At 44.1% G+C, this 25184-nt stretch overlaps 1 protein-coding gene across 1 annotated transcript in view; it reads right to left on the bottom strand.

Moving 5' to 3' along the window:
* Positions 1-10512: 10512 nt before the first annotated feature.
* STK3 (serine/threonine kinase 3) overlaps positions 10513-25184 on the bottom strand; it is a 1017041-nt gene continuing 1002369 nt past the window's right edge. Inside the window, exon 11 of the mRNA XM_085605192.1 lies at positions 10513-13201. Coding sequence (XP_085461318.1) covers positions 13043-13201 — 159 coding nt within the window. The 3' untranslated portion in view covers positions 10513-13042. The remainder of the gene's footprint in view (positions 13202-25184) is intronic.

Genomic DNA, 25184 nt, shown 5'->3' with positions numbered 1-25184 from the left:
CCTTTATATCAATGGGGTGCTAGAGTATTTAAGCAGGGACGGGTGTGATGCACACAAACTTGGGGGAGGAGGATACCGATCCTCCTCTTTGCAGACACCTTCCTGATTTCCAAGTCACCTCAGGGGCTCAAGCTATTGCTCGACCTATTTAACAAATGAGTGAGTTTGGAGCTTAACAGCGTATGTTCTTTTTCTAATCACAAGGTGAGCCACTGCAAAATAAGCAAGTTAGTGCTTAATTCCCTTCTAGACCAGGTTGCTGCCTTTTATTACTTCGGTATGACACTCACACCTAACTTGAGTTGGGTTCCTCAGATGGGGAAAGCTCACCTGTCCCTCATACAGAAGACTGCAAATATAGCCAAAATCCTCTGTAGGACTATATCTAGAAGGGCAACTCCAGCGCTCGAAATTTAAACTATAAAGGCAATGGGTGTCTGTACTCTATGGTGCTGAACTGTGGGGCAGTTCGAACACTAACAGCCTAGAAAAGCAGAACATAGATTTTTGAGATCTACTCTAGCCCCTCCCTCTAGTACCCCCCTCACACCAGTATATGAAGACCTAGCACAAAGGAATATTTTGCATAAGATAGAATACAGACTCCTCACTTTTTGGCATCAGCTTTGGACTACCCCAGCCCTTGAAAGTTACCGAGAAGGAATAAGAGACCTTATATCCCCTCAGTGTGTAAAGACGATCCCCTGGTTCTGAACTGTGAAGATATTACAACAGAAGCTGGGGGTGGAAAACTATTGTTTCTTCCCAGAGTCAATTAGCCTGTGATAGGATCAAATGTCATTACCTGGAGTTTGTAGCCATTGAAACTGTGACACACAACAAAGGAAGACTAACTCTAAACTTTATTGAAGTTAAACCCAGTGCACACTAAGAGGCGGCAATTGACTAAAATGCCCCACCACTGGCTTGTAAGCTATATCTACAGTTTAGATGCGGTACCCTTCCCGTTAAAGCGTTTAGCTACAAATGGGAGAGGTAAATGATCAGTGTCAAGTATGCCATGGGGGTATGTAATCAATGGAGCACATTTTATTTTTCTGTCCCTGCTATCATAACCTTTGTCTAAAGTGGATAGAGTCCCTTTGTAAGAACCTAGGCACCAAGAGGTATTTAGAAGCCCCTAGAATTCTGCGAACTAACACAAGCAGAGTGCTTGTTCTTGGTTTGGCAAAATATCTGATGACACTATGGCTAAGGTGCGCTAAGCACCTGGATAGTTAGATAGGTGGTTGAGTATTCGTTTCGTGACTATGGGCAATATTTTTATGTCATTCTAGAGCAGCACGAGGGGCAAGATACTACCTCAAAGCCACAAAGGCCCTAGACTAAAATCAATGTAACATATAGGTTTGTGCTACGCATGTTTTTAATTCTTTTCTATGATAGGGAATGATAGAGTTTGTTTTTATTTTTTGAACTTTTAACAATCTTAGGGTGCTAAGAAGCTATGTCATAATATTGGTCCTAATTTAGAGGAAATTAGCATTGCACCTGTCAGTTTATTATAATGAAGAATTGCGATTTGTTTCTCTTCCACAACCTCTGAAACAAAAGAGGCAAACTAGTAACCTGGGCTGGATAATTTATAACAAAAAGGAGTTCCTATGGGTCAAGTGTAGCCATTGACTTCCATGGCAAAGTGTCAAGAACGGGGTACAAACACCTCTAACACAAACAGCTCAAAGTTGTATGTTTATTTAATTTGTTACTTCTCTGGTTTAAGAAACTTTTATTTCAATTCATTACAATGTGAAGTAAAACTATGTGCAGAAAGTGCATTTGTGCTATGTACAGAAACATACATGTGGTCGAGAGGAATAATAGAGAGTTAGAGATCAACATCCGCTGAGTGAGTGTCGATATCCACCATCAGTTTCTTGAAAAACAGTCCACATATATGTTATTTCTATCGACATTTTGAACCCTGTGCTTCAATGATTTAAAACGGGGTCATAATCAGGATGCAAAAGTATATAGGAGACACCAATTGAGTGGGGCAATTAGTCCGCCAGTCAAGAAATTTCAAAACACCAGTCTTCGAATTGCCTTAAAAAATAAGTATTCATATATGTAGGTCAGTGGGAACCGGACCTCATGGAGGATGCTCAAATCAAACCGATTCCCTGCAGAAAAGTGCACTAATGTTTTACATGTGACCGAGGGAGCTGAAACGTCGGAAGAATTATATCTGTTTTTCAAGTGCGCCTTAGTCTTGCACTGCAATTTCTTTTCTAACTCCAAGCTCAGGTGTCTCTCCCGGGCCGTCAGTATCACAACCTAGCATGGTACAAGAATTAGTGAAGAAACCACAATTTTGTACTCCAGCTTCACGCCATTGCTTTACTTGTTTTTAATCCATGTGTTATTTAACGCTGTAGTTTTACCTACTTGACCATCGGTCTCTTAGTATTATGTATTCTTTTATGTGACGCATGTACTTTTATGATCTTCGTGATCGAAATAAAGTTACCAATCATCAATAGATTTTTACACACCATAGAGGGCACCTATTGCTCACACGTACACGGGGGTCATGTTTGGAATACTGGCTACTCTCGAAGGATGCATGAAGTGACACATTTGGCACGCACTTTGTCGGACCATGCACCGGTTCTGTTGTCCCTGTTGATCCTGGGGAGTGGGTTCTCTTGGCGGCTGTTTCCAGAGATCCTATTAAGAGGGAGGGTTTGCAGATGAGCACGGGATAGAACATTATGTAATACTTTACAAACAATGATGACACAGTTGCTACTAGAGGCAATGAGTGTGAGGTCTTCAAAGCCACTATCGGGTAAATGCAAGGCTAAGAGTGGCGGAGTAATGCAGTCTCTTCGTGATCACATGTCATGGCTGGAGAAGGACACAAGGGTGATGGACATGGCAACAATGGCTCACATGCGAGCTCAACAATCACAGTACAATGAAGTTGCACCCAGGGAATGTTAATTTAAGGGGGAATATGCCTGGGAGCGAGCGTACGGAGAGGTGGGGAGAACCAGCTACTCAATAGCTTCTAGTATTGCGCCGCTCAGGACTGTGGAATGCATTGTGGGGGTTGAGGATTGAAATGGGCGGATGCAACAAGACACCACACAGGTCCCACTCTGTTCCTGAAATACTACAGAGCTGGATGCCACTACATGGGGAGGTTTGCCACGCAAATGGGCGACTACCTGGAGGACATGGTGCTTGGTTGGCTCAATGAGGCGCCTCTTTGATGCAGACATTTACTGTGGAGGAGCTGCGAGATGAAGTGGGAGCACTCCCCATGGGTAAAGCACCTGGGTTGGATGGGCTGCCGGCTGAATTTTGTTAACTGTACATAGACCTTCTGGCCCCTAAGTTGCTTGTGGCTTTTGAGGAGGTGCGGGTGAATGGGATCCTTCCGCCTTCTATGTGAGAAGCAGTGATACTTACGCAGTGATCATTACAATCCTTAAGCCTGATAAATCAGCCTACAGATGTGACTGCTACCAGCCCTTGTCACTCAAACTGTGATACCATTTTTTTTATTTTTTATGAAACTGATAACCAGGCAACTGAGCTGGTACGCCCTGATCAGGTTGGTTTTGTTGCAGCATGCTCTACGGCCCACAGTCTGCGTACGTTATTTCCTGTTCTACAGGATATTGAACCTGACCTGACAACTGCAGCTATCATCTTAGATGCCTGATAGGCGTTTGATTCTCCTAAGTGGAACTATCTGTTCGCAGTGTTGGGCAGGATGGGCATATCAAAAGGTTTTTTTAAGCTGGAGCGAGCTGTTGTACACCGCTCCTGTGGCATGGATATAGATCAATAATGCTTATTCTTCAACTATTTCAATCACCAAATGCACGAAGCAGGGGTTCCCCGTCATCCCCCCTTTTCGCTCCAGCCATGGAGCCATTGGCTACCAAGTTCTGGCAGCACTACCAGTTTGCCCTGCGCTACATAAGTAGAACCAATTGTATCTCTCTATATACAGAGGGCATTACTCTATATCTCAGAGAGCCGCAGTCAAGTCTCAGTGTCATCATACAGGAATATATCAATTTTGATCTGCTATCAGTGGTTGCTATTAACTGTGGAAAGTCTCAAATCCTGCGGCTCACACCTAGCACGCCATGCTTCCTGCTGACCTAAAATATCTGGGGATATGGGTGCATGGAGATCTAAGAAGTGGTGATTAGAGAAAATTATGGCGTTGCTGTTGCCCGAATGACAGAGTGACGCGATGGATATCCCTTCTGCTTTCCATGGCTGAGTGAGTGGGGCTCATGAAAATGGTGACATTACCCCAGATGTTATATTTGTTCTTGAATACACCGCTACCGCTTAAAAAGGCTCTGTTCACAGCCCTCTGCTCATAGATGATTAGACTGGCAAGCAGCCTAGGATAGGATGGGAGGCCCTCATGTTGCCGTTTAGTCTGGGTGGGTTTGAGGCGTCTGGCCCTGATCTCAACTATTTGTGTGCGCACGTGTATTTTGCTCACTATTGGTATAGCCCCACTTCATGCCTTACCTGGCAGATGAGGTCAACAGTATGTCCCCAATTTCACTGCCCTCCTTTTTGGAGCAACAGGTGCCTCATTCTGGAAGAGCTGTCTCAATAGTGGAATGCACAATTCGGGGATGAGACAGGCTAAGTAAAAAGGTTGGACTTGGTCAAATATATACACTCATCAAGACTGCTGCTGGAATTTCTCCCACTGCTGCTCATCACGCATGAGCTCAGAGCCCACACATCCTTCCATGCTAGAGGGTTGTGAAATGGAGGGACCTATAACGGAATGGCTCCTTTCTTACATTAGAGGAATACAGAGGAGACTCCTAATGTACCCCTGTAGATGCATTTCTTTATTTCAGGTTAAGCAGCAGTTGTAAGATATTGCCTCCGTTGTTTCCTAATGGAACCGGAGCCGTGGAGAGATTGTTGGTTGCGACCTCTACTCAGCACCTACTTACACTACTGTACAATACCTTTTAAGGAGGGAGGCGGCCACACATAGGGCGGTGTGGGCAGATTGGGAGAGAGAGCTGGGATATGAGATCTGTGAGGTGGTACAGTCGCCTGCCTGCCGTCAGACAGGAATGGTGTCCTCTAGCAGCCGCATCCATACACTTCACCACAAACTAGTGCAAGGAGCATACTACACACCAATTCTGCTGCACAAGCTGGGCCTACGCGAGAATGCGAACTGTGCCAGGTGCAGCCCTCCCCCAGAGGTAGGGTTCCTCCATTTGACCTCGTCTTGCGTGGCAGTCTATGAGTACTGGTCCAAGGTGTTGGCCGTCAGACCCTGCTGTTGCACTATTGAGTTATGTGGGGGAGCTGGGTACTTCTCATGAGGTACTTCTATCGCTGGAGCTCCTCTTGGTGAAGAGACAGGTGGTATGTAGGTGGGGTAGAGGCTGGGCTCCCAAATTCAAGCACTGGGTAAAAAGACATGATTCACTGTAATGAGCAACTTGATTTGTATTCCAAAATGCTTCTAGACATTTCTTGCCCCGAGATACATGGGAATCCTTCAGAGAATATCTGCTCACGCATGGGGAGATGACAGGTAAAGTGACCTGTGACGTCTGAGGGGGCTGATGGTGGTAGTTGCCCAGAGGTTCTGGAGGGGATGTTGATTGCGGGTTGAAGGCGCTCTTTGATGTGCCGCTCCTGTGCCCAATTGTTGTTACAAGCGGATGACTGGACAAAGAGAAGACTGCTATAGGATTTTTTAAGATGAGATATGGGAGAAGAATGCACCATTTTCATTCTGAGGGAGCGGAGGATTGGAGATCCCCACCTTAGTGTATAATCTATACTTGCATATGCCTCATGTAACATTGATCAGCCTTTGCCTTCTTTTGTTCGCCAATTGCATAACAAGCACCCATTAGATTGCTGTACTGACCTCCTTCCCACATTCTGCTTGTCTGGGTATTTACTACTGCAATGCTGTAATGTGCTCCTGTTTACGTTTAAATAAATAATAAAAAAAAAATGGGCACATTCATTGTGCTCAGGAGCCGAGCTGACAAGTGTAAGGATTTTGGATCCACATGAAGTACTTGGCCTTGGTTCTATAGTAGATAAGGAAGTGGTTGTAATTGGATGTGGTGTTTCTTTGATAGGAGAAGTAGCTCTGTGAATTAATGCTGCCTTGGCCATTTTGGAACTATAAGAATTATTCTGCATGGTTCCATCTTAATTTGTCTGAGAAGCCTCGGCAGTAGGGGTATCGGAAGAAAAGTATAGCAAAGATTCCTGACTATGCTATTGAAAACGCATTACCCCACAACCCTGGTTGTGGATGCCAACTTGAGTAGGATTGGCATTTCTGATTTTGAGGAGTCACACAAAGGTCTAGATTTGGTTTGCCCCTTGTAAAAATAAACAAAATAAAAATTCTGCCAGGATATCTTGGTTGATTTTCCATTTGGAAACCACCATCAGAATGCTGTTCATATCTTTGGCGTGATGTGATTTGAATCATCGAAAGACCCTTGAGTTTGGATCTTTTGATTGTCTAGTTCCTCTTGAATTTGTCACATTAAAAGGTGGCAAAATGGCACTAAGGGGGATGCATGAAGACATCATTCCCAATAGGGATTTGAAAAGGTGAACTGAAACTGACTTTTTTTCTTTGTAATGTGTATTAACCTGGTTCGTCTTTCTCCCATTGGGTGTTCCTTGTTGTCTACAGCATCTAGGGTAGCACCCAAGAACATGGATGGGTGAAGGACTGATTTTTGTGGGTTCTACGTAACTGCCAATTTGTCGAAAAGACTTAGAGATGCCTTGGTTGACTTCTTTGCAGCTTGGTAAGAAGGCACTTTTACTAACCAATCGTCTAGGTATGGAAAGACTTGCTGTTCTTTCGGTCTCAGGAATGCAGCTACTGGAGCTAGGCATTTTGTTTAAATATGGGGAGCTGAATTTAGTCCAAACGGGCTGAACTTTGAACTGATAATGGATCCCGGCTACAACAAACCTTAAGAGTTTGCGATGGTTTTGGTGAATCGGAATATGGAAATAGGCAACATGGAGATATAATGTTGTCATACAGTCTCCATGGTTTAGAAGGATGTCTTGAATATTAACCATGCAAAATGTCTGTTTTCTTAGATATTCAAGTTTTGCAAATCTAGAATGGGTCTCCATTCCCCCGTCTTTTTTCTGATTAAGAGAAACAGGAGTAGAAACCCCTTCCTTTTTTGGTTGCAAGGGATTCGCTCTGTAGCTCCTTTGCTGAGCATGGCTAGGATTTCCAATTTCAAAAGATGCAGGTGCTTTTGAGATGACATTCGAGGTAGAGTCCCGGGTGGTTTTTGAATGAACTCCAGTGTATGACAGGAGGTAATTAATTCTAAAGCCCGCCTTTCTGTTGTTATGCCTCTCCATTCTCACAGGCAATTTGAAATTCGACCTCCGAGAAATGAAGGAGAAGTTTGAACTGTAGTCGCCGCCTGCACTTCCCTGGGCTTCCCAGGTGGTCACCCTGAGGGCTTTTTCTTCTTCTCTGGGTTTGCCTTGCGTAAAGCTGCGGGTGGAGGTTGTCTCCACAGGTATTAGGGCGGAAACTGTTGTTGAGTAGGTTGGCATTTTTATATCTGTGTGACTGATAACCTCCCTCTATAAGAGAACTGCCCTCTTCCTCTTGCTCCAATAAAGGGTAATCTTCTGCATTGTAGAGTACCCAAAGTCTTCGCTGTATCAGTAACAGATGTTATTGACTGTAAAGCATCGTCAACATGCTTCTCAAACAGAGAGTGACTGTCATATGGTAGATCTAAAATCTTACTTTGCACCTCAAGTCTGAAGGATGTGGTTTTCAACCACCCTTGCTCCGTAGAACAGCCACTTCTGCTAGCTGAGTGAAACCGGTGAATGGAATGTCCATAGCACAATCGATTATTTTTGATGAAGCTTGTTCTCCTTCTTGAAGGATTTTCTTTGCCTCTGATCTAATGCTGTTTGGCAGATGGTCAACGTATGGTCCAATACCTGACCATATTTGTTGATCATAACAACCAAGTATTGCTAACGAATTAGCAGCTCTCACTGTGATCGCTGACATTGAGGAAAAACGTTTTCCAATATTATCTAAGCACCTGCCTTCTCTATTAGGTGGTGCAGATATTGGTGCTAATGGGTTTTTTGAATGGCCCTGAGCTGCCTGTGTCACCACTGAATCAGGCTTCGGGTGTCCAATTAAACACATTGGGGAATTCTCTGAAGCTTTCTATTTTTTATCCAATCATGGCAAGACTGCAGTGACTGTCGCTGAATTCTTCATTGTCTTAATGCCTTCCGCTCATAAACAATCCACAATTAGAATAGCTATAAGTGTTTTGTTAGACATTTCCCTGAAATCATATAAGAAGCGGTCTGACTGCTTCATGGTCATTGGCAGTTCAAACCTTTTTGCAGCTGTTGTTTCTAAAAGGTTATGAAACAGGTTGTGGCACTGGTGATGATGGAACAGGAATTAAATAATCATCCCATTCAGTATTAATCTATTGTCCTTCCCCTCTTTCTTCATTCATACACATACTATCAACTTCTAGAATAGCTTAAGATTGTAGTGTAAGCCTTTGAGAAATAGCGGACGGATAATTAAAAGGCATTTGTGGAGTTGATGGTTGCATTTGCGGAAACTGAGCAGGTACTGTGACTTGTTTAGGTGATGTTGGAAATCTTTTGTAATAACCTGCAAGCATCAGCCTTAGCGCTGTAACTAGTACTTTTGGCACACAAAACGTCCTCTGGTATTGATGTTGCGAATAAGACTGATACTAATCCTTATATTGTAATCCTTGTACCTCTTGTTGAGAGGAGCAATATTCCTGTCCATGGTAATTATCTCCTTCTTCATCATCTTGCTGGCATTTGATGTGTAGCTCTGATGGACTATCCGCCAACACCAAACGACCCATCATCGTCAGAATCATCCTCATCTAGAAGATGACTAGGGGGGGTAGTGGTGGTACCTTACTTGGTGATGTATGTTCTCGGAATTAACGAAACAGACACTCAATTTCCAACTCTCTTTCCTCCCTCGTTGATGGTGTCGTCAACATTGTTCTCATAGGTTTTGTCAATGGTACTGTTGATTTCGCTGTCAAAGAAGTTACACTTAACGCCATAGTCACTACTTTTACCATCAACGTTATCGTCGCCATCAAATGTGTCATCGTAGATGATGTGGATGTAGCCATCAGCGAACTGACGGTAATTACTAGTGTCGCAGTAGATGTTGCCGTTGTCAATGGTGTCATACATGATTGTTTCAGCAACGGTTTGCTTATCGACGATTTCTCCATCAACTGCGCTGTTGAAGGTTTTTTTATTTCAACAGTACTTGAGTAGATGGTGTGGTAGGTTCAGATTTTGACAGTTCTGATTTTTCTCATGAGAATGTTTGTTTTTTATGCTTATGAGAGCGTTTTTCAGTTGGACATTGCTCTTTTGAAGACCGATTGGCGTTTTTTTCAAAGCTTTTTTTTGGGAGGTTCTTGATGTAGTCGACCTTTTGACCTCTCTCTCTGCTGAACTTTTTTTTGCAGTTGTAGAAGAATCCTCACTATCTTCCTCAGAAACTGGGGTGTCATTGACTTTTAGCTTTTTAAGCCATAATAACAATCTCCCATTTCTCTGTCTTTTAAGGTTTTGGAGGAAAATGTACTGCATATTTTACAATCCTTTACCTTTAAGATGGAAAGAGACAGTATTTGTGCTGGTCCTCAGAGTGTAGTCTCTTCTTCCGACAGGTTCCGCATGGCCTGAAAATTCCTTTTTTAGTCAAGTCTGATATTGTAGGCAGTCAGATTTCTCCAGCAGATGGTAGGCTGTCGCTAGTACAGACTGTACTAATGGTAATCTTTCTGTATTTAGTAAAAATATAGTTCATGTGAATAGAGCCCAGGGGAGTCTCCCTTCACATGACATGCGGTAGAAAACCAGAGGGAAGGAAGTTTCTGAAGGAAGTGTTCTAGAGGGTGCTGCGGTCTGATTGGTTAGAGTTTGGTTCTTTTAAAAGATAGAAATATGTTGCTGAAGTGAAGGTTCTATAGCCTTTCTAGGCTGTGTTTAACACTCTACTGCTTTTCTAGTTTTACTGTGGGATTTCCATTTCGACGACGGGGAATGATTCCATCATTTGAATCTACGAAAGATCCAATGCTGGAGAAGCAAGGCGCCTAGAGGGAGATGACAAGTTAAAATGTTATTGTGACCAACAGAAAGGCTGGTTCAAAGAGACCATCTCAATCTCGCTTTGTGACCCAGCTTGAAAGCTCCTGGGACCCTAAATGATGATTGTGGATTGCAAATGGGAAGCAGAGTCTTGGATTCACCTGAAGTCTGTTTTTTTTTTTAGGGTGATTCGTATTACAGAGAAACTTACTACACAAAACTGCTGATGGAGAGCAATGCACACAACTGTATGGTCTGCAGAATTATACAACAAACTCCTTGTCATGGTCTTCAAAGAGCACAAGTACAATGACACAATCACCACAATAACAATTTATTTGATTTCATGATGTGCACACAAAGTAAAAGACAGATAAACACCTTAACAAGATGGTCATTCTATTCAAGGCATCACATTGGTCCCAGTAAAGTTACACATATAATAGTTGCCTAAAAATATTTGCGATTTTCTTGCTCATTCAGAATGTGCCAATGGCTGACACTGCCTTCATGGTCATTGATTTCCGCAGACGAAAACACAAATCCCCCACCATCCAATGGACCCAAGTCAAATGTATGCAATTCACTGCAAATGGACACAACAGATGGGGTGCCAGTAATACATGAAAGAGAACAAATAAACAATAAAGGACATATTTGTACAGATATGTCAAATACCAAAGGGTGCATGTTTCTATGCACGGTTATTGAAAAGCAGACACTGCATTTCTTTGGTTTTCAATTTGGAGCATTCCTTTGCAGCTCTGTATCTTCTAAACGGAAACGCACACTAAAATCCAGTGAGCTGGAATTCAGTGGCATATTTTTTTCTGACACACTATTTTATAAGGCGAAGTTAAAGAAATCTGTTTGGAATGTGTTGGTCTTGCACAAGCAAAGGGAAACGTCATTGAATTGTGATGGCAATGACTGGTGATGTTCTTCCATAAGCATAAAATAATGTCAAACGTGCACTTGACTTACACCTAAATGACATTATCCGACCAATGCTCCCCACATGGTCTTCTAATATTTGCACAGTTTAATTAAGAAACAAATACATCGATGCAGTGACATTACCAATTACTCAGCCACTACATATTATTTGTAACTGCACCCAGAAAATGTGTGATATTCACTTTTATCCTGTATCTGGTGAAGTTGATCCCTCCTGAGAGGGACGACTGACAGTAAGAAAGCTGGGATCTTTGGGAAATAAAGGGCAGCCATCAGGCAAAAGAAATGCTATCCATTTAATGTCAATATATAATGTATACATTAGTCCCACGCACACTCATCTGGGGATCTGAAATCTCACCCTTTTGACAGCTCCTATGGATGTGACGGAGGCCCCCCAGGATACGCACAAGGCCCCCTAAGATACATATAAGGCATCAGATGTAATAGTATCATTGCATGCACCATTCCCAGCATAACTTGCCACTTGTTCCTAAGTGTGTAAGGGATTTCTTTGAGAAAGGGGATATAAAAACTCATTGGGTTAAAAAACTGAGATTGGACTCAAACCTTAGTATACACGGGTAACAAAGGCACTGACTTCTCTACAGTCAACCAAACCACAGCAACTGTTTAAAAACAGAGGGCTCACACTCATATCTTTACAAAGTGTGTGACGCATAACATTATATTGCAATTGACCTTACAATATTATGCAGTGGGCACCATACTCTGATGTGATCTCTGAAAGTGTAAAAACATTCCCAGGGACACTCATTGCATATCATATTCATAAAAGCAGAATGGGGTGGAGGTGGGCTTTTTGCACATGGCTTTACCTCGTCCTGCTCTCACAAATACCCTACCGATTTAACAAGCAAAAAAACTTAAATAAATAAGTTGAACAAGTAGACACATAATAAATACAACAGTAAACAAATGCAAGCAAACAAAATTAATTCAGTTTTTAGATGAGTTCAAGGGATATATGCATCACATCTGTGGTGGTTACAAACAGAAGCAACTTTAGACTTAATAACTCCCTTGGCAAAGGGATGCTACAATGAAACATGGGTGGTCACCTGCTTCCATCAAAGGGGAAAGAGTGGCTCAAAAAAAGAACACAACATGTATGAAGAGTAATCAGGTTTACTCCTGCCACTACATTTTGAATGGTGATTATCTGAATTAACTGAACGATTTTTATTCAAACATCCATCTGTTAAGATTATCTCAATTTTTCAGGGACTAAATCAGGTACACTGAGAGCAAATACAGCAGTCAGTGGGTATACGTATACTTTTGTGGATCAACATTTGGCCACAGCATGTGAAGAGGAATGTTAAGAGATGTATGTGCCTTTGTTCGTATGGTCAGAAGGATAGCAGTGATTCAGACCCAGGAAACCATGGCTCAGTCCCAGGTTTTAATAAGTGTACAATGTATTCCCATTTATAGCTTTGTTGTCTTTTTCGTTGTAAACACAACAAAACCAAATACCCAGCAGAACTGTCAAGACAATAAACACACAGAAAGCAATGTACATCTGTAATGCCAGTATTTCCAAGAGTATGAATGCTGCGTGTTCGGTATTTAAATGATAAAAAAGAACAAAAACCAGAAAAAGGACAAGTAGGGTAATTTGTTTCAAGGCCACAATGCCCTAGACATGGTGCCACCACAGAGGAGACCGTCCATTTTGGGGCTCAAAGAAAACACTTCTTCATGTTTCTGTTTCTGAAAAGAATTTCTCTATGCACTGGAAGATTTATGCACTCTTTTATCAGCACTCTTTGTTCAGTTAAAGACAATAGAAAGTTTGTTTCTTAGCAACCATTCTGCCGGAAGTGTGATAGGTTGACAAAGGTCCTCATTTCAGGACAGTGCAGCATCAGAAGTTCTGCTGCCTCCGTTTCTTGGCGTCCATGGCGTCCAGGATGGGCTGTCTCTTGGCAGTGTATCGCTGGCGCAGATCTTCGATTTCTCGCTCCATCATTGGGTCCAGTGCCTTCAACCTCATCTGCAGTTCTTCAAAGCTCAGGTTTTTTAACTGCAAACCAAGACAAAAAGAGTTCAGAATCACACTGTAGTATTCAAATAACAAAACATTTCTCCAAGTCATTGCTTATAATGTTTAAGGAGTTCACAGTTTTCTCCCAGTTTTTACAGATTTCTTGTGTTCCTTTTGATGGTGTTGAGTACTTGGTTATAAGGAACACTGTTCCTGGTGTAGGGTGCAGTATGTCACCCAATCTGAAAGAGGAGGCAAAGACTAGAACAGGGGAGAGGTTGAAAAAAGGGTGTGACAAAGGGGAGAGAGGCAGAGGTTCATCCCCAGTATCAAGGATCCAATCCCGAAGGGGAGGGCCAAGTCTTGTCTCTTAGTTGCCCTCACACACCCCGAAGGATGTCATGCTTCATCATCGGGCTTTTTGTTGCTCCTCGTCGGGCCCCCGAAGGGTCTCTTTTACGGAGATCTTATAAATGGAAAAGCTGTTTTGTGAGTGTGGGTGTGTGGGGGGGGGGGAGGGATCCAGTGAGAAGTGATGGTGAGGTGCGTGCGGAAGTGGATAAAATTACCTAGGGGTTTTCCACTAGTGGGTTATTTATTTGTGTGGTACCCCTGGTAGGGTAAAAAACCAAAGGGTTAGTGAGTCACACAATAAGGTACAATGTGCCAGTGTAACTAAACACAAGGTCGACATGTTTCAAGCTATGTATGTCCTAGTGATCAGTAGCGTTTGTTCAGGACCTGAGGCAGCAGCTGGCAAGGGTATGTGCACAGGACCAGGCACCCGTCATAACCTCCAAATGATATGGCCATAACCAGCGCCGCTTAGCCGTGGGACACATCTCCCGTGTAGTGAGAGGGTACCGCTTGGTCACATCTACCTACAGAGATTGTGGATCCCTCTGGTATAACTCCCTAGGATCCACCCCGAGCTACCTCACACAGCAACGGGGTTACCACTACGGAACCCCTTTTTCTTTCTGACGTGCACTTTCACTTTCCTTTTTAGGTCCTGAAGAAACGCTACTGATCACTAGGACATACATAGCTTGAAACATGTCGACCTTGTGTTTAGTTACACTGGCACATTATGTCTTATTGTGACTCACTAACCCTTTGGTTTTTTAACCTACCAGGGGTACCACACAAATAAATAACCCACTAGTGGAAACCCCTAGGTAATTTTATCCACCTCCGCACACACCTCACCACCACTTCTCACTGGATCCCTTACCCCCCCACACACCCACACTCACCAAACTGCTTTTCTCTTTATAAGATCTCTGTAAAAGAGACCCTTCGGGGGCCCGTCGGGCATTGCAGCGGCCCGACGAGGAGCAACAAAAAGCCTGATGATGAAGCATGACATCCTTCGGGGTGTGTGAGGGCAACTAAGAGGCAAGACTTGGCCCTCCCCTTTGGGATTGGATCCTTGATACTGGGGATGAACCTCTGCCTCTCTCCCCTTTTTCACCCCCTTTTTTCTACCTCTGCCCTATTCTAGACTTTACCTCCTCTTTCAGATTGGGTGACATACCGCCCCCTACACCAGGAACAGTGTCCCTTATGATCTAGCTAACATTTGAGGAGCACGGACACTGGACCATTACGAGCTCCCGGTCCCCCATTCCTTTTATTTTTTGACTGAGTACTTGGTTATACCATGTGGCGGAAGATTTCTCTTAAACATTTTCTTATGAGAGGAGTCATCTTGTCAATAATATTTATAGGAGGGAGTTTATACTATTTAGCAAGATCTACAAGCAGATGGCGGAATGTGCTGTGGCTCTACGTTCGCAAGCGAGTTGATGGATTTAACTGACGTTTAGTGATCATGTTCTTCATTGGTTTCGAGAAGCCCTTCATTATGAAATCCGAACAGAGTAGTGAAGAATGAAAGAATACGCAAACATGTGTGTGCAAGTCTTAAACTTGATTAGATACCACTAAGTACCAATCATGTTTTTCAAATTTTGACAGTGGGTAGAATTCGGAGTTTTGTACTTTTATGATTTGTGCACAGAAGAATTTCCTTATTTGGATGAAAGATTTTATAAAGATGATGATTACTTATTTAATTACTTTTCTGACAGCTGACGATAAGGTGTTCTTCTTGTATTAATCACTTCAACAAGGTGGTCATGAAATATGAGGATCCCATTGTTTCCAGTCTGCCTGCAGCGCTTACATATACACCAGCCAACAGTGGTACAAACTTCATGGAAGGGTATTAAATTGGGCACGGACGTCGCCGACCCAAAAAGGAACCCTAAAACGAAACCTACAGACCTTCCTGTTCGTCCTTCTCTTGCTGTTGTCAAGTGTTTTCAACTGACAGAGGGCCGGGAGGTTTACACGTATAAGGATGTCACTGACTGTGGTATGATGTCAGTGGCCAGTTTCCCAAAATTCTAACTTGAAAAGGTGAAATAATTCAGCAAACACAATAGGATCCACAGCCATAGATAATTCAGCACCCCCAACATTCTTCCGTGAAATGCTTTTAAATAAAGCTGGATATTTCTGGAAATCTGCAGAAAGTGTCTTACAGAAACTTTGGATGGAATGTTCTACTTTGGAGAGACGAGAAACAACCGCTGGCCCGAAATGCAGACCTGAAGATGTTCGCTCGTTCTTACTGTCAAACCCTTGACAGAATGCCAAGTCTGACTTTACAAATGTTTCGAGAGAAGACGTTCCGCAAACTCTTCCAGACAGATTCATCTTCCTAAATTTCTCCCGGCGGAAAAAAAGCTACATTTGATGATGGATCGTCCCATTATGTCATGAAGCAGAAAGGCAAAAAATACTAATGCTGCACCGCCAGGCGCGTGCTCATAAAAACACAATACAGTCACAGAACACGCTCTACCGACCCACCAACACGTAAACATGGTAACAGCTACATTTAAAAAGTGAACGAATGGGAAATCCAAAGTTGAAGCAATTAGAGGGTCTGAGCACGACTGCTTCAGCATCAACTCCTTTTACAAATGAAGCTTCAAGGGCGAGCAGCAGGGCACACAATATGGAACTGAGGAGGAGATTGATTGACACCGTGTGAAGCAGGCGAGCAGGTGGCTAACGTAAAGCATGACAATTAATGGCACTTTCCTATATTTAACATAAGGATGATTTGTAGAATGACCTTTTCCGCCTCACTAATGAAAACCATTAAAGTTAATGCAGATTAAAGAGAGCACGGGGCACAGCCGTACATCAGACACATTAAAATGCTCCTTACAGGCTCCATGTATTCAGTGTGTGACTGCAAGGGCTCCTGTAATCCCAGAAAACGGCCCGTGTCACATCCAGCTACACAACACAGAATTGCATTGTGGCTTATGTATGCGACAATGACACCCAGTATTATGATGTGACGGAATCGGCACTAGCTGAGGAAAGAAGAATGAGGGAAGTGGGCACTGATGATAAGGTGGAGGAAGACTTACAAATGTGGGGAGTGGTGTGCTGGAGCAGCATATGGAACCTGAGGAAGAGGTGGATGCTGGACAGACTGAGCCACCGGAGGGATCGAACCACGGAGAACGATGGCTGTGATTGGGCGTGGGTATGTTTCAGAGCCGCTGGAAGGATCGAACCACGCGGAACGATGGCTGTGATTGGGCATGGGTATGTTTCGGAGTCACCACAGGGATCAAACCAGGGGCGTAACACAGGCCCCCGCATCCCCCGTGGTGCGGGGGGGGGGGGGCCCAGCTGCAGGGGGCCCCCTCAGACCAGAACTGCGGTCTGAGGCCACCTGATAAAATGCAGAGTGGGGGCCCCTCTGTGTACATTGCAGGGGGACCCCTTAAACTTTCGTTACACCACTGGATCAAACCACGGGGAGCGATGGCAGTGGTGGGGAGTGGGTATGTTTCAGAGCCACCGGAGGGATCGAACCACGGGGAACGATGGCTGTGGTGGGGAGTGGGTATGTTTCAGAGCCACCGGAGGGATAGAACCACGGGGAACGATGGCTGTGATTGGGCGTGGGTATGTTTCGGAGTCACCACAGGGATCAAACCACGGGAGCGACGGCTGTGGTGGGGAGTGGGTATGTTTCGGAGCCGCCGGAGGGATCGAACCACGGGGAACGATGGCTGTGGTGGGGAGTGGGTATGTTTCGGAGTCACCACAGGGATCAAACCATGGGAGCGACGGCTGTGGTGGGGAGTGGGTATGTTTTACCAAAAGTGAGGAGAGCACCAGAACAGCTGCTATACCCCTGAAACCGATAACTGTGAAAGAGATGATCCAACCTGCAGAATACTGACTCTCTTATGTCACAGTGTATTACTGTGCCAACAGTGGGAGAGGTCCAGGGGGGAAGCTTTGAAGTTACTTTACATAATGTTTACAGTTGAAACTGATTACTGCCGTCTGCCTTGGGCATACAAACTCAATAAAGATATATTCCAAAATTCCCCAAAAAACGTATGGAACAATTACTTATTGGTCATCTTCATTACTGTGTGGCAAGTTCTTCCTCTGCGTGGTCATCCTGGATTTTTCCGCTCTTGCTGGACCATATATTTTTGCTGGCTTTAGAACAATGTGCACTTTACCCCTGCTAACCAGTAGTAAAGTGTCTGTGCTCCCCTTCTCCCATGGTTAAATTGGCTTATTGCTATTGCTTATTGCTAATTTAACTTACCTGTAAGTCCCTAATGTATGGTGTACAAAGTGCACTCAGGGCCTGGACGTTAACTGCCACTTGTGGGCGCCAGCACCTATTGTGCCATCCAATAAAGTCGCTGTGCAAACATGGCTTCAGGCCTATCATGTGTAGCCTGACTATTGCAGTGTAAACGTACACTGTGACCTGTCAAAATAAACCCTTTTTGATAGGTAAAAACCTCCCTTTTAAATATTAATAAGCTACCTCAATGCAAGCGCAGTAGCTCAGAAGGTAAGGTCCATGGTATTTAAAAGTGTGGCATCCTGTAACGAACAATCCTTAGGGGAGAGGCAACTGATCCTTTCTATAGAATGTATGTACTTTGATATAAGGATTGTAACATCGAGTATTGTACTGTTGTGTACAATAGAACATTCAATAAAGAAAGTTTTGAATATATAAAGTGGGAAATGTAGAAAGCTAATGGTACCATGTCCCTTCAATGATAATTCCCTGAAAGCTATTTTTACTATGGCAGGCACAGCAGTCTTATGTAGAAAATCAGAGTACAGATTAAAATACTAATACTCTGCCTCAGGAATGGGACCAAATAGAAAATGAAACCCCTTTTTTAATAGTTATTAAAATCCAACTCAATGGTGTAATTGGATTTTTAATAAACATGAAGGAAAATTAACTTTTACCTGTCTGAATTGTCAAAAGACTAATTAGCATCAGCGTCTGCCAGCTCTCAGCCTGTGCATAGCATTGAATGGGTGCAAAAAGGAGTGAATGCCTCCGAACAGCAAACTATAAGCTGACCTGACTGGACAGAAACGACTCTGAACTCCAAAGAATATTGAGGGCCGTGGGCATCCTTTTTTTTACACTACAGTATTGAATCCTCCTTGACAGATCTGTGAGCCACATCTAACATTTTGGGCACACTTGAGAGGGAGAGAACAGGATGCAAAGATAATTATTGCGCACCCCCTGTATGATTGCTGGAAGATCCTGCTTCTGTCCTACCAGACTTCTATCTCTCGGTTTGCTGTGGGTACAGTGCCAACCTCAAATTACATTTCAGTGTTATATGTGGGAGGACACTAGGATTACGATAGAACAATCCCCATACATATCCCCAGCTCTCAGAGCCCACTTTTAAAATGGTTGAAGACTTTTGCCATCTTGAAAATGTCTTTACACATGGCATTTTGGGCTAGTCTGCTATAAGGCAAACAGGAGCTACTGCAAATATGTGTAGGGTTAACCCTAGGAATGTTTACCCCATTGGTTAGGGCATGTTCAGAAATAATTCCTACCCACTAGCTAGTGCCAGGCATAAAAGTGGCACCTCACGGAGGGAATTATAACTGTGTACGGAGGGAATCAGGAAGTGGGGAAATTAATTTACTGAGACCCGCCATCTTGGCATGGCGCGGTCTAGTCTTTTTTACCACGGAGGGGATAAAACGGCACGCTGCGCTGGCGCGCAGCGGACGCGCCAAAGCCGCGCCTAAGGCAAGCCCGTCTGCGCCCGTCCGCGCCTCGGACGGGCTGGACCATGCCGAATTCTGTAACAAAGGTAAGATGTCTGTTAACAAACATAACCCCCGTTTTAAGTACACCATGGACGATCTTAAAATTCTTAACAAAGCTGAGAATTGTTGTCCCCACACTCTCTCAGTAGGCTCCATGGAAGCAGGGAGTTGTGACTTGTGTCACTGGTCCCTCCCCCTTCCCCAGATCATTGCGGACCATTCCCCTCCAGGGGAACGTATGTTCGTTCAATCCGCACCTACGAGTCAGCGTACTAACATTGATCTAAAACTGATGCTTTTGAATACTCGCTCTGTGAAACAACACGAATACCAAATTTTGGAGCTCCTCTCCGACTCAAGGCCGGACGTGCTATTTCTCACTGAAACATGGCTGCACGAAGGTTCTAACCCCACTATTGCCAATGCCATTCCAACTGACTACCTTATTGTAAGGAGTGATCGTGTAGGGGCACGTGGAGGAGAAGTAGCGATCATTTATAAAAATACACTCACCTGCTCTACTCTCCCGAATTTGGGTCTAGAGAATATGGAAAGCATAAGTTTCCTTCTAAAAACTTCTCCACAGTATTCTATTGCTGGGGCCTTGGTCTACCGGCCACCTGGGCAGGCTAAAGGTTTTCTGGAAGGTTTGAACTTTGCCATTTCTCCCCTGGCTGCCAAATATGAACACTGTTTAATCTTAGGAGACTTTAACATTCACATGGATCTTCCCCATAATCTGGACTCGACAAGGCTGTACGATTCTTTAAACATGCTTCATCTCTCTCCATATGTCACCCATTCTACCCACGACAAGGGACATATATTAGACCAAGTTTTTTCTAATAAATTTATTGAAATGGACATACCCTTTCCCGTAGCCTGGTCAGATCACCATCTACTTACCTTTAGCATTAAAGAAACACTCGCTACAGCATCTGAGTCCTATGTACCACGGACTAGTAGCTTTAGGTCATTTAAATCAATGACCCCGGCTGCCGTAGGAACTTTTCTGAAATTACATCCTATCTCATTTAAGGACAATCTTGCAGCTGATGTTTCTTCGCTCGACAACTGGCTTGAATCTTGTGTAAACAATTTTGCCCCCCTCCAAACTCGAGTGGCCAATAGAGGTAGACCATCTGCTCCCTGGTTTACTGAAGATCTTAGAAAGAACAAGAGCCACTGCAAATATCTAGAAAGATTATGGAGACAGGACTATAACACATGCGCTAAGCAAACTTATAAAACTGCATTAAAAGCGTATTATAATAAAATTCGCACGGAAAAAATGATTTTCCTCAACACAAAAATTGAGAAAGCAGGCAACAAAAGTGAAGAACTTTTTAGGGTTGTAAAAGATTTTACGTCCCCTAATGCCTTAAAAAATCCCTTCACTCCTACCAAAGCTTGGACTGATGGCATTGCCCTATATTTCTTCAATAAAATTTCTTCTCTACAAGCCTCTTTTGAAGTGGCGAGCCCCAACTGGGACACGAAGCTGGATTGGCTTCTCCAGCAACCTCCTCCTACGGTAAACTGCTTACTACATTTCCCTGTAATCCCTTTAGAGAAATCTCGACACCTTCTCCGCTCTCTTAAGTCAGGTTCCCCAGCAGACCCTTGCCCTGCAAAAACCCTGGCATTGATTGCTGAGGTAATTAATCCGGCAGTCAACAGGGTACTGAATCTTTCACTATCCACGGGAACTGTTCCGGAGCGTTGGAAACTGGGTAAAATTCTTCCCCTGTTAAAAAAGCCCTCTGCGGACCCCTGGACAGCTAGCAACTACAGACCCATCTCACTGCTTCCTGCCCTATCCAAAACTCTTGAGAAATATGGTAACCAAATCCTCGGAGAGTTTGTAGAATCAAACAACATTCTCCATCCCAGTCAGTCTGGTTTCCGTGCTAATTACAGCACCGAAACCGCTCTCCTTGAGGTATCAGAATCAATAAAAGTCACTTTGGATAACGGCGGGCGAGCAGTATTGGTACTGCTCGATTTATCGGCAGCCTTCGATACCGTACCCCACGACCTTCTTCTCGATCGTCTCTGGAGGTGCGGTATTGGGCGCAACGCCTTACAATGGTTCCGGTCTTATCTAACCAATCGACAGCAAACTGTCTGGTCCTCTCCATTTGAGGCCTGCATTCAAGCAATGAACGTAGGGGTCCCCCAAGGCTCCATCCTGAGCCCCACATTGTTTAATGTGTATGTGGCTCCTTTGGCACTGTTGGTCGAATCTTTCGGCGCTAGAATCGTCTCTTATGCAGACGACACTCAACTGCTATTCACATGTGCTAAGGGTGAAGTCTTGGACGGGAAATCGATTAAGCTCTGCCTCTCTGCGGTCATTACCTGGTTTAATGCCAATCACCTGAGATGCAACTCTAATAAATCAGAAATGATTTTCTTCGGCGACGCTCCGGATGATAAATGGCGTGATTGGTGGCCATCAAATATGCCTCCGCCCACTGATTTGGCTACTACGGTTAAAAACCTGGTGGTGAAACTAGATAGCAAACTCTCCATGAGTGCCCAGGTCCAATCAGTGGTGGGCACATGCTTCGGCCTGCTTAGGATGATGCGAAACTTTCTACCACTGCTCTCCCAGTCTCACAGAAGGATAGTCGTACAGGCCGTGATACTTTCTCGCCTCGATTTTGTGAATGTTCTGTATCTGGGTCTCCCAGAATATCTTTTCAATCGTCTCCAGGTGGCTCAGAATGCCGCTGCTCGAGCAATTTTCTTAGCTGATCGGCGCTCCCACACGACCCCCCTCTTGAGAACACTCCACTGGCTCCCAGTACGTAAGAGGGTACTCTTTAAAGCACTGGTACTGGCCTTAAAGGCCTTTCATAACATCGGCGCTCCTTATTTAAGGGCTCGTTGCCAACAGTACGTACCTTCACGCACGCTACGGTCCTCATCAGCCCAACTGCTTCACACTCCCCGGTTCTACTTCACACGACGGGGAGGCCGTACCTTTCAGGTACTGGTGTCCGCACTATGGAATAATCTTCCAATTGAACTGCGCCAGGAAAATGATCTTTTGTGCTTCCGTCACAAACTAAAAACATTGCTGTTCTTATGATCTGTGTCTGTGGTATGTGACTGCTGAGTGCTTTTTTACGGGTCCTATGATTAGCGCCGGGACACTCTTGGGAGTAGCCGCGCTCAACAAATACCCAGTAACATAACATAACCTCCAGGCGCCCACATGAGAAAACTTTCTGGACCTGCAGAAGATCAGAGGCAATCTGGACCTGCTGTTTGTGAGCTGAGAGGCCCCCTGAAGGACTGGACCTGCACCCTAAAAGGTGGACTCCAAGTTTCATTCATTGACCTTCTGTGAAGCTACAGGAAGACAACAAGCTACAATGGGCCTTTTCTTGGTCATCTTATAGTGACAAGTGGACCTGGACAGCATCATATTGTTGCCCTCTGCCTAACCCCCAGTGGAACTCTAAGTGCCATCCCGAAGTCCTGGGGAATTTAGAAGTGTACTCCTGTTGTGGATTGGGGCTTGAACAACCAAGTCAGAAGGCAAAATATTTGACCAGGACAAACTTGGTTGGTGTATCCGACCCAGGATCCATCATGTTCAGCCTCAAATTGTACCAAGGTCCCGGTCTACTGCAACCACTGACTAATATTGGTGCTTTGTGCTTTCTGCAAGACAGGCAACACTACACCCCTAAACCTGAAGTACGCAAAAAAAAAATAATTTCAGAAATCATGCACATAGTCTACGTTCATAACTTTTGCTCCTCTCCCTGGGTTTCCATAACTGCCTGTCAAACCCCCTAAACAGCCTAAAATTAGCAAGCCCAGGGGACAGGCAGGTCATTGAACTGATCGAGGAGCCACTAAATCTGACTAATTAAGAGTACCGGAAATCACAGCATTAACACCTTGTTGGGTCCTCCTAGTCATAGCCTAACCACTTAAAGATATATCAGTCACCTTCTGTTGACACCCCAGTCATTTTTTTTTATGAACAGATTTTATTTCCTTTTTCATGTTAATTGTACAATCTCACAAATGCCATTTCCCTTGGCTGTTGTCCAGTGGTTAACATTTACACGTTCAGATTGACTTACATCACATCAGTATAACATTTATCTGCTCCATGAATAACCTCCCCAACAACTCCCCCCTCCCATGTCCCAACTGCAAGTCACTATTAATGTTCTGTTGTACATGTGTGCAGCGCCGCTTTTCAATTAGAGTGTTAATTCCCGTCTCTCCTGTTGCTAGCCGTCCCTATTGATCCCTTCAAAGTCCTCCCGACCAGTCTTATTTTACTTAGCTGGTGGCATCTGCACTAAGTCCTGGTCCAGGTTTTGCCATGTAGGCTCTCCTGTCAGGTTTGTGCAGCAGGTGTCGATTTGTCTGATTCCACTTTGGGATGTTGCATGCTCTCCACCAGGCTTCCCAGGGTCTGGCCCTTTCTATTTTACCTATCCCCCTTCGTTCATTTCTAAGCAGGATACTATTCTCACAGCTCGCCCATTTCTTGTTGACAGTCCAGTCGTAAGAAAATATACAGATCTAAGTAAAACCCACATTTATTTGAGCACAACAAAATCCCATAAGGAAGACATAGTTGCAGAAAACAAAATTCCATTAGAGAAAATTCTGGCCTGGCGGAGTACATGGTGGTCATAGCTCACCACAAAGCAAAGCTACTTCTGGGAGGAAGTTGAGACAGTGATGTGGATATACGTATCTCGCAACTCGAGAGTTGATATAAAATCCTGTAGGGACATCTTGAAGGTTATGGCTGGAAAGCACCTTTTCAATTCTTTCAGTTCCAAGATGGGCTGGACATTGCCTGATGGTTTGAAAACAATGAAAATAAAGGAGTACAATCTGGAGCTCCCTTGATGAGGGGGCACCCTTACCAAAGCCCATTTGTCCATCGTAGATGATAAGCCCCTGATGAGAGCATAATGTGTCTCCCCACCAGCTGGCATAGATCTAGACCAGAACCAATGATATGGAGGTGTTAATCTAGAATGGCAATTGATAGCGGAACTCCATCACCTACAGGACCCATTGATCTTGTATACTAAGTCTTCCAGTGAGCAACAGAACAATGCAACCTAGCTCCCACTGGCAATGCAGGCAGACCAGCATAGTTAGGCCTTATGGGGATATTGCTTAAAAAGAGCAGGGGGTAATCAGGATTTGTCAATAAAGGTAGGACATGACCACCGGCTCATCCACAAAGAGCCATCTGCCATAACCTGCATGTTGGAGCTGCTGTTGCCTTGCCAAAAAACAAGAATGACCCCTGACAGGCCGCGGCAACTCTTGTCTTGGGTCACTTGCTTCAATAAATCATCCAGCTGTGGTCCAAACAACTTAGGCCCAAAAAGGGTAAGTGAGAAATGAGAGGCGTCCTAGATGGGCCCACCTTCCATTGCACCATTCAGCTTATGCCTGCGATCAGAGATGACAGCCCATGATAATGTAGCATTATAACTGGGTCAAGAGTAAAGTGCACCAACGCCATGGCCCCAGCAAATCTATATAGTGATTACCCCTCTGTACTCCTATATAGAGGCTTTGAGGTCTTTCAAAACAGATTGTGAAGCATAAACTGCATAAATAATAGTCCAAAAAGTGAAGATGGAGGCAGTATACACCTTCAGAGCCTCTTAAACTTTTTTTATCCAAAGAAGCTGGTGGGAGGCAATCATCAGCAATCACTCTGGAAGGTATACTTACTGGCCAAGAGGAAATTGATCTTCACTCTTTGCTGAAATACATTGTTGAAACTTTCTAGTGGACACCTGCAAGCCAAGAACCGGGGAATCCAGATTTAGCAATACCCTCCCATTCACAG

This window comes from Triturus cristatus, chromosome 5_1, assembly GCF_964204655.1.
Source record: "Triturus cristatus chromosome 5_1, aTriCri1.1, whole genome shotgun sequence".
In the NCBI taxonomy this organism is placed as follows: domain Eukaryota; kingdom Metazoa; phylum Chordata; class Amphibia; order Caudata; family Salamandridae; genus Triturus; species Triturus cristatus.
The sequence above is the reverse complement of the archived record's forward strand: the minus strand, read 5'-3'. Positions and strand labels throughout refer to the sequence as shown.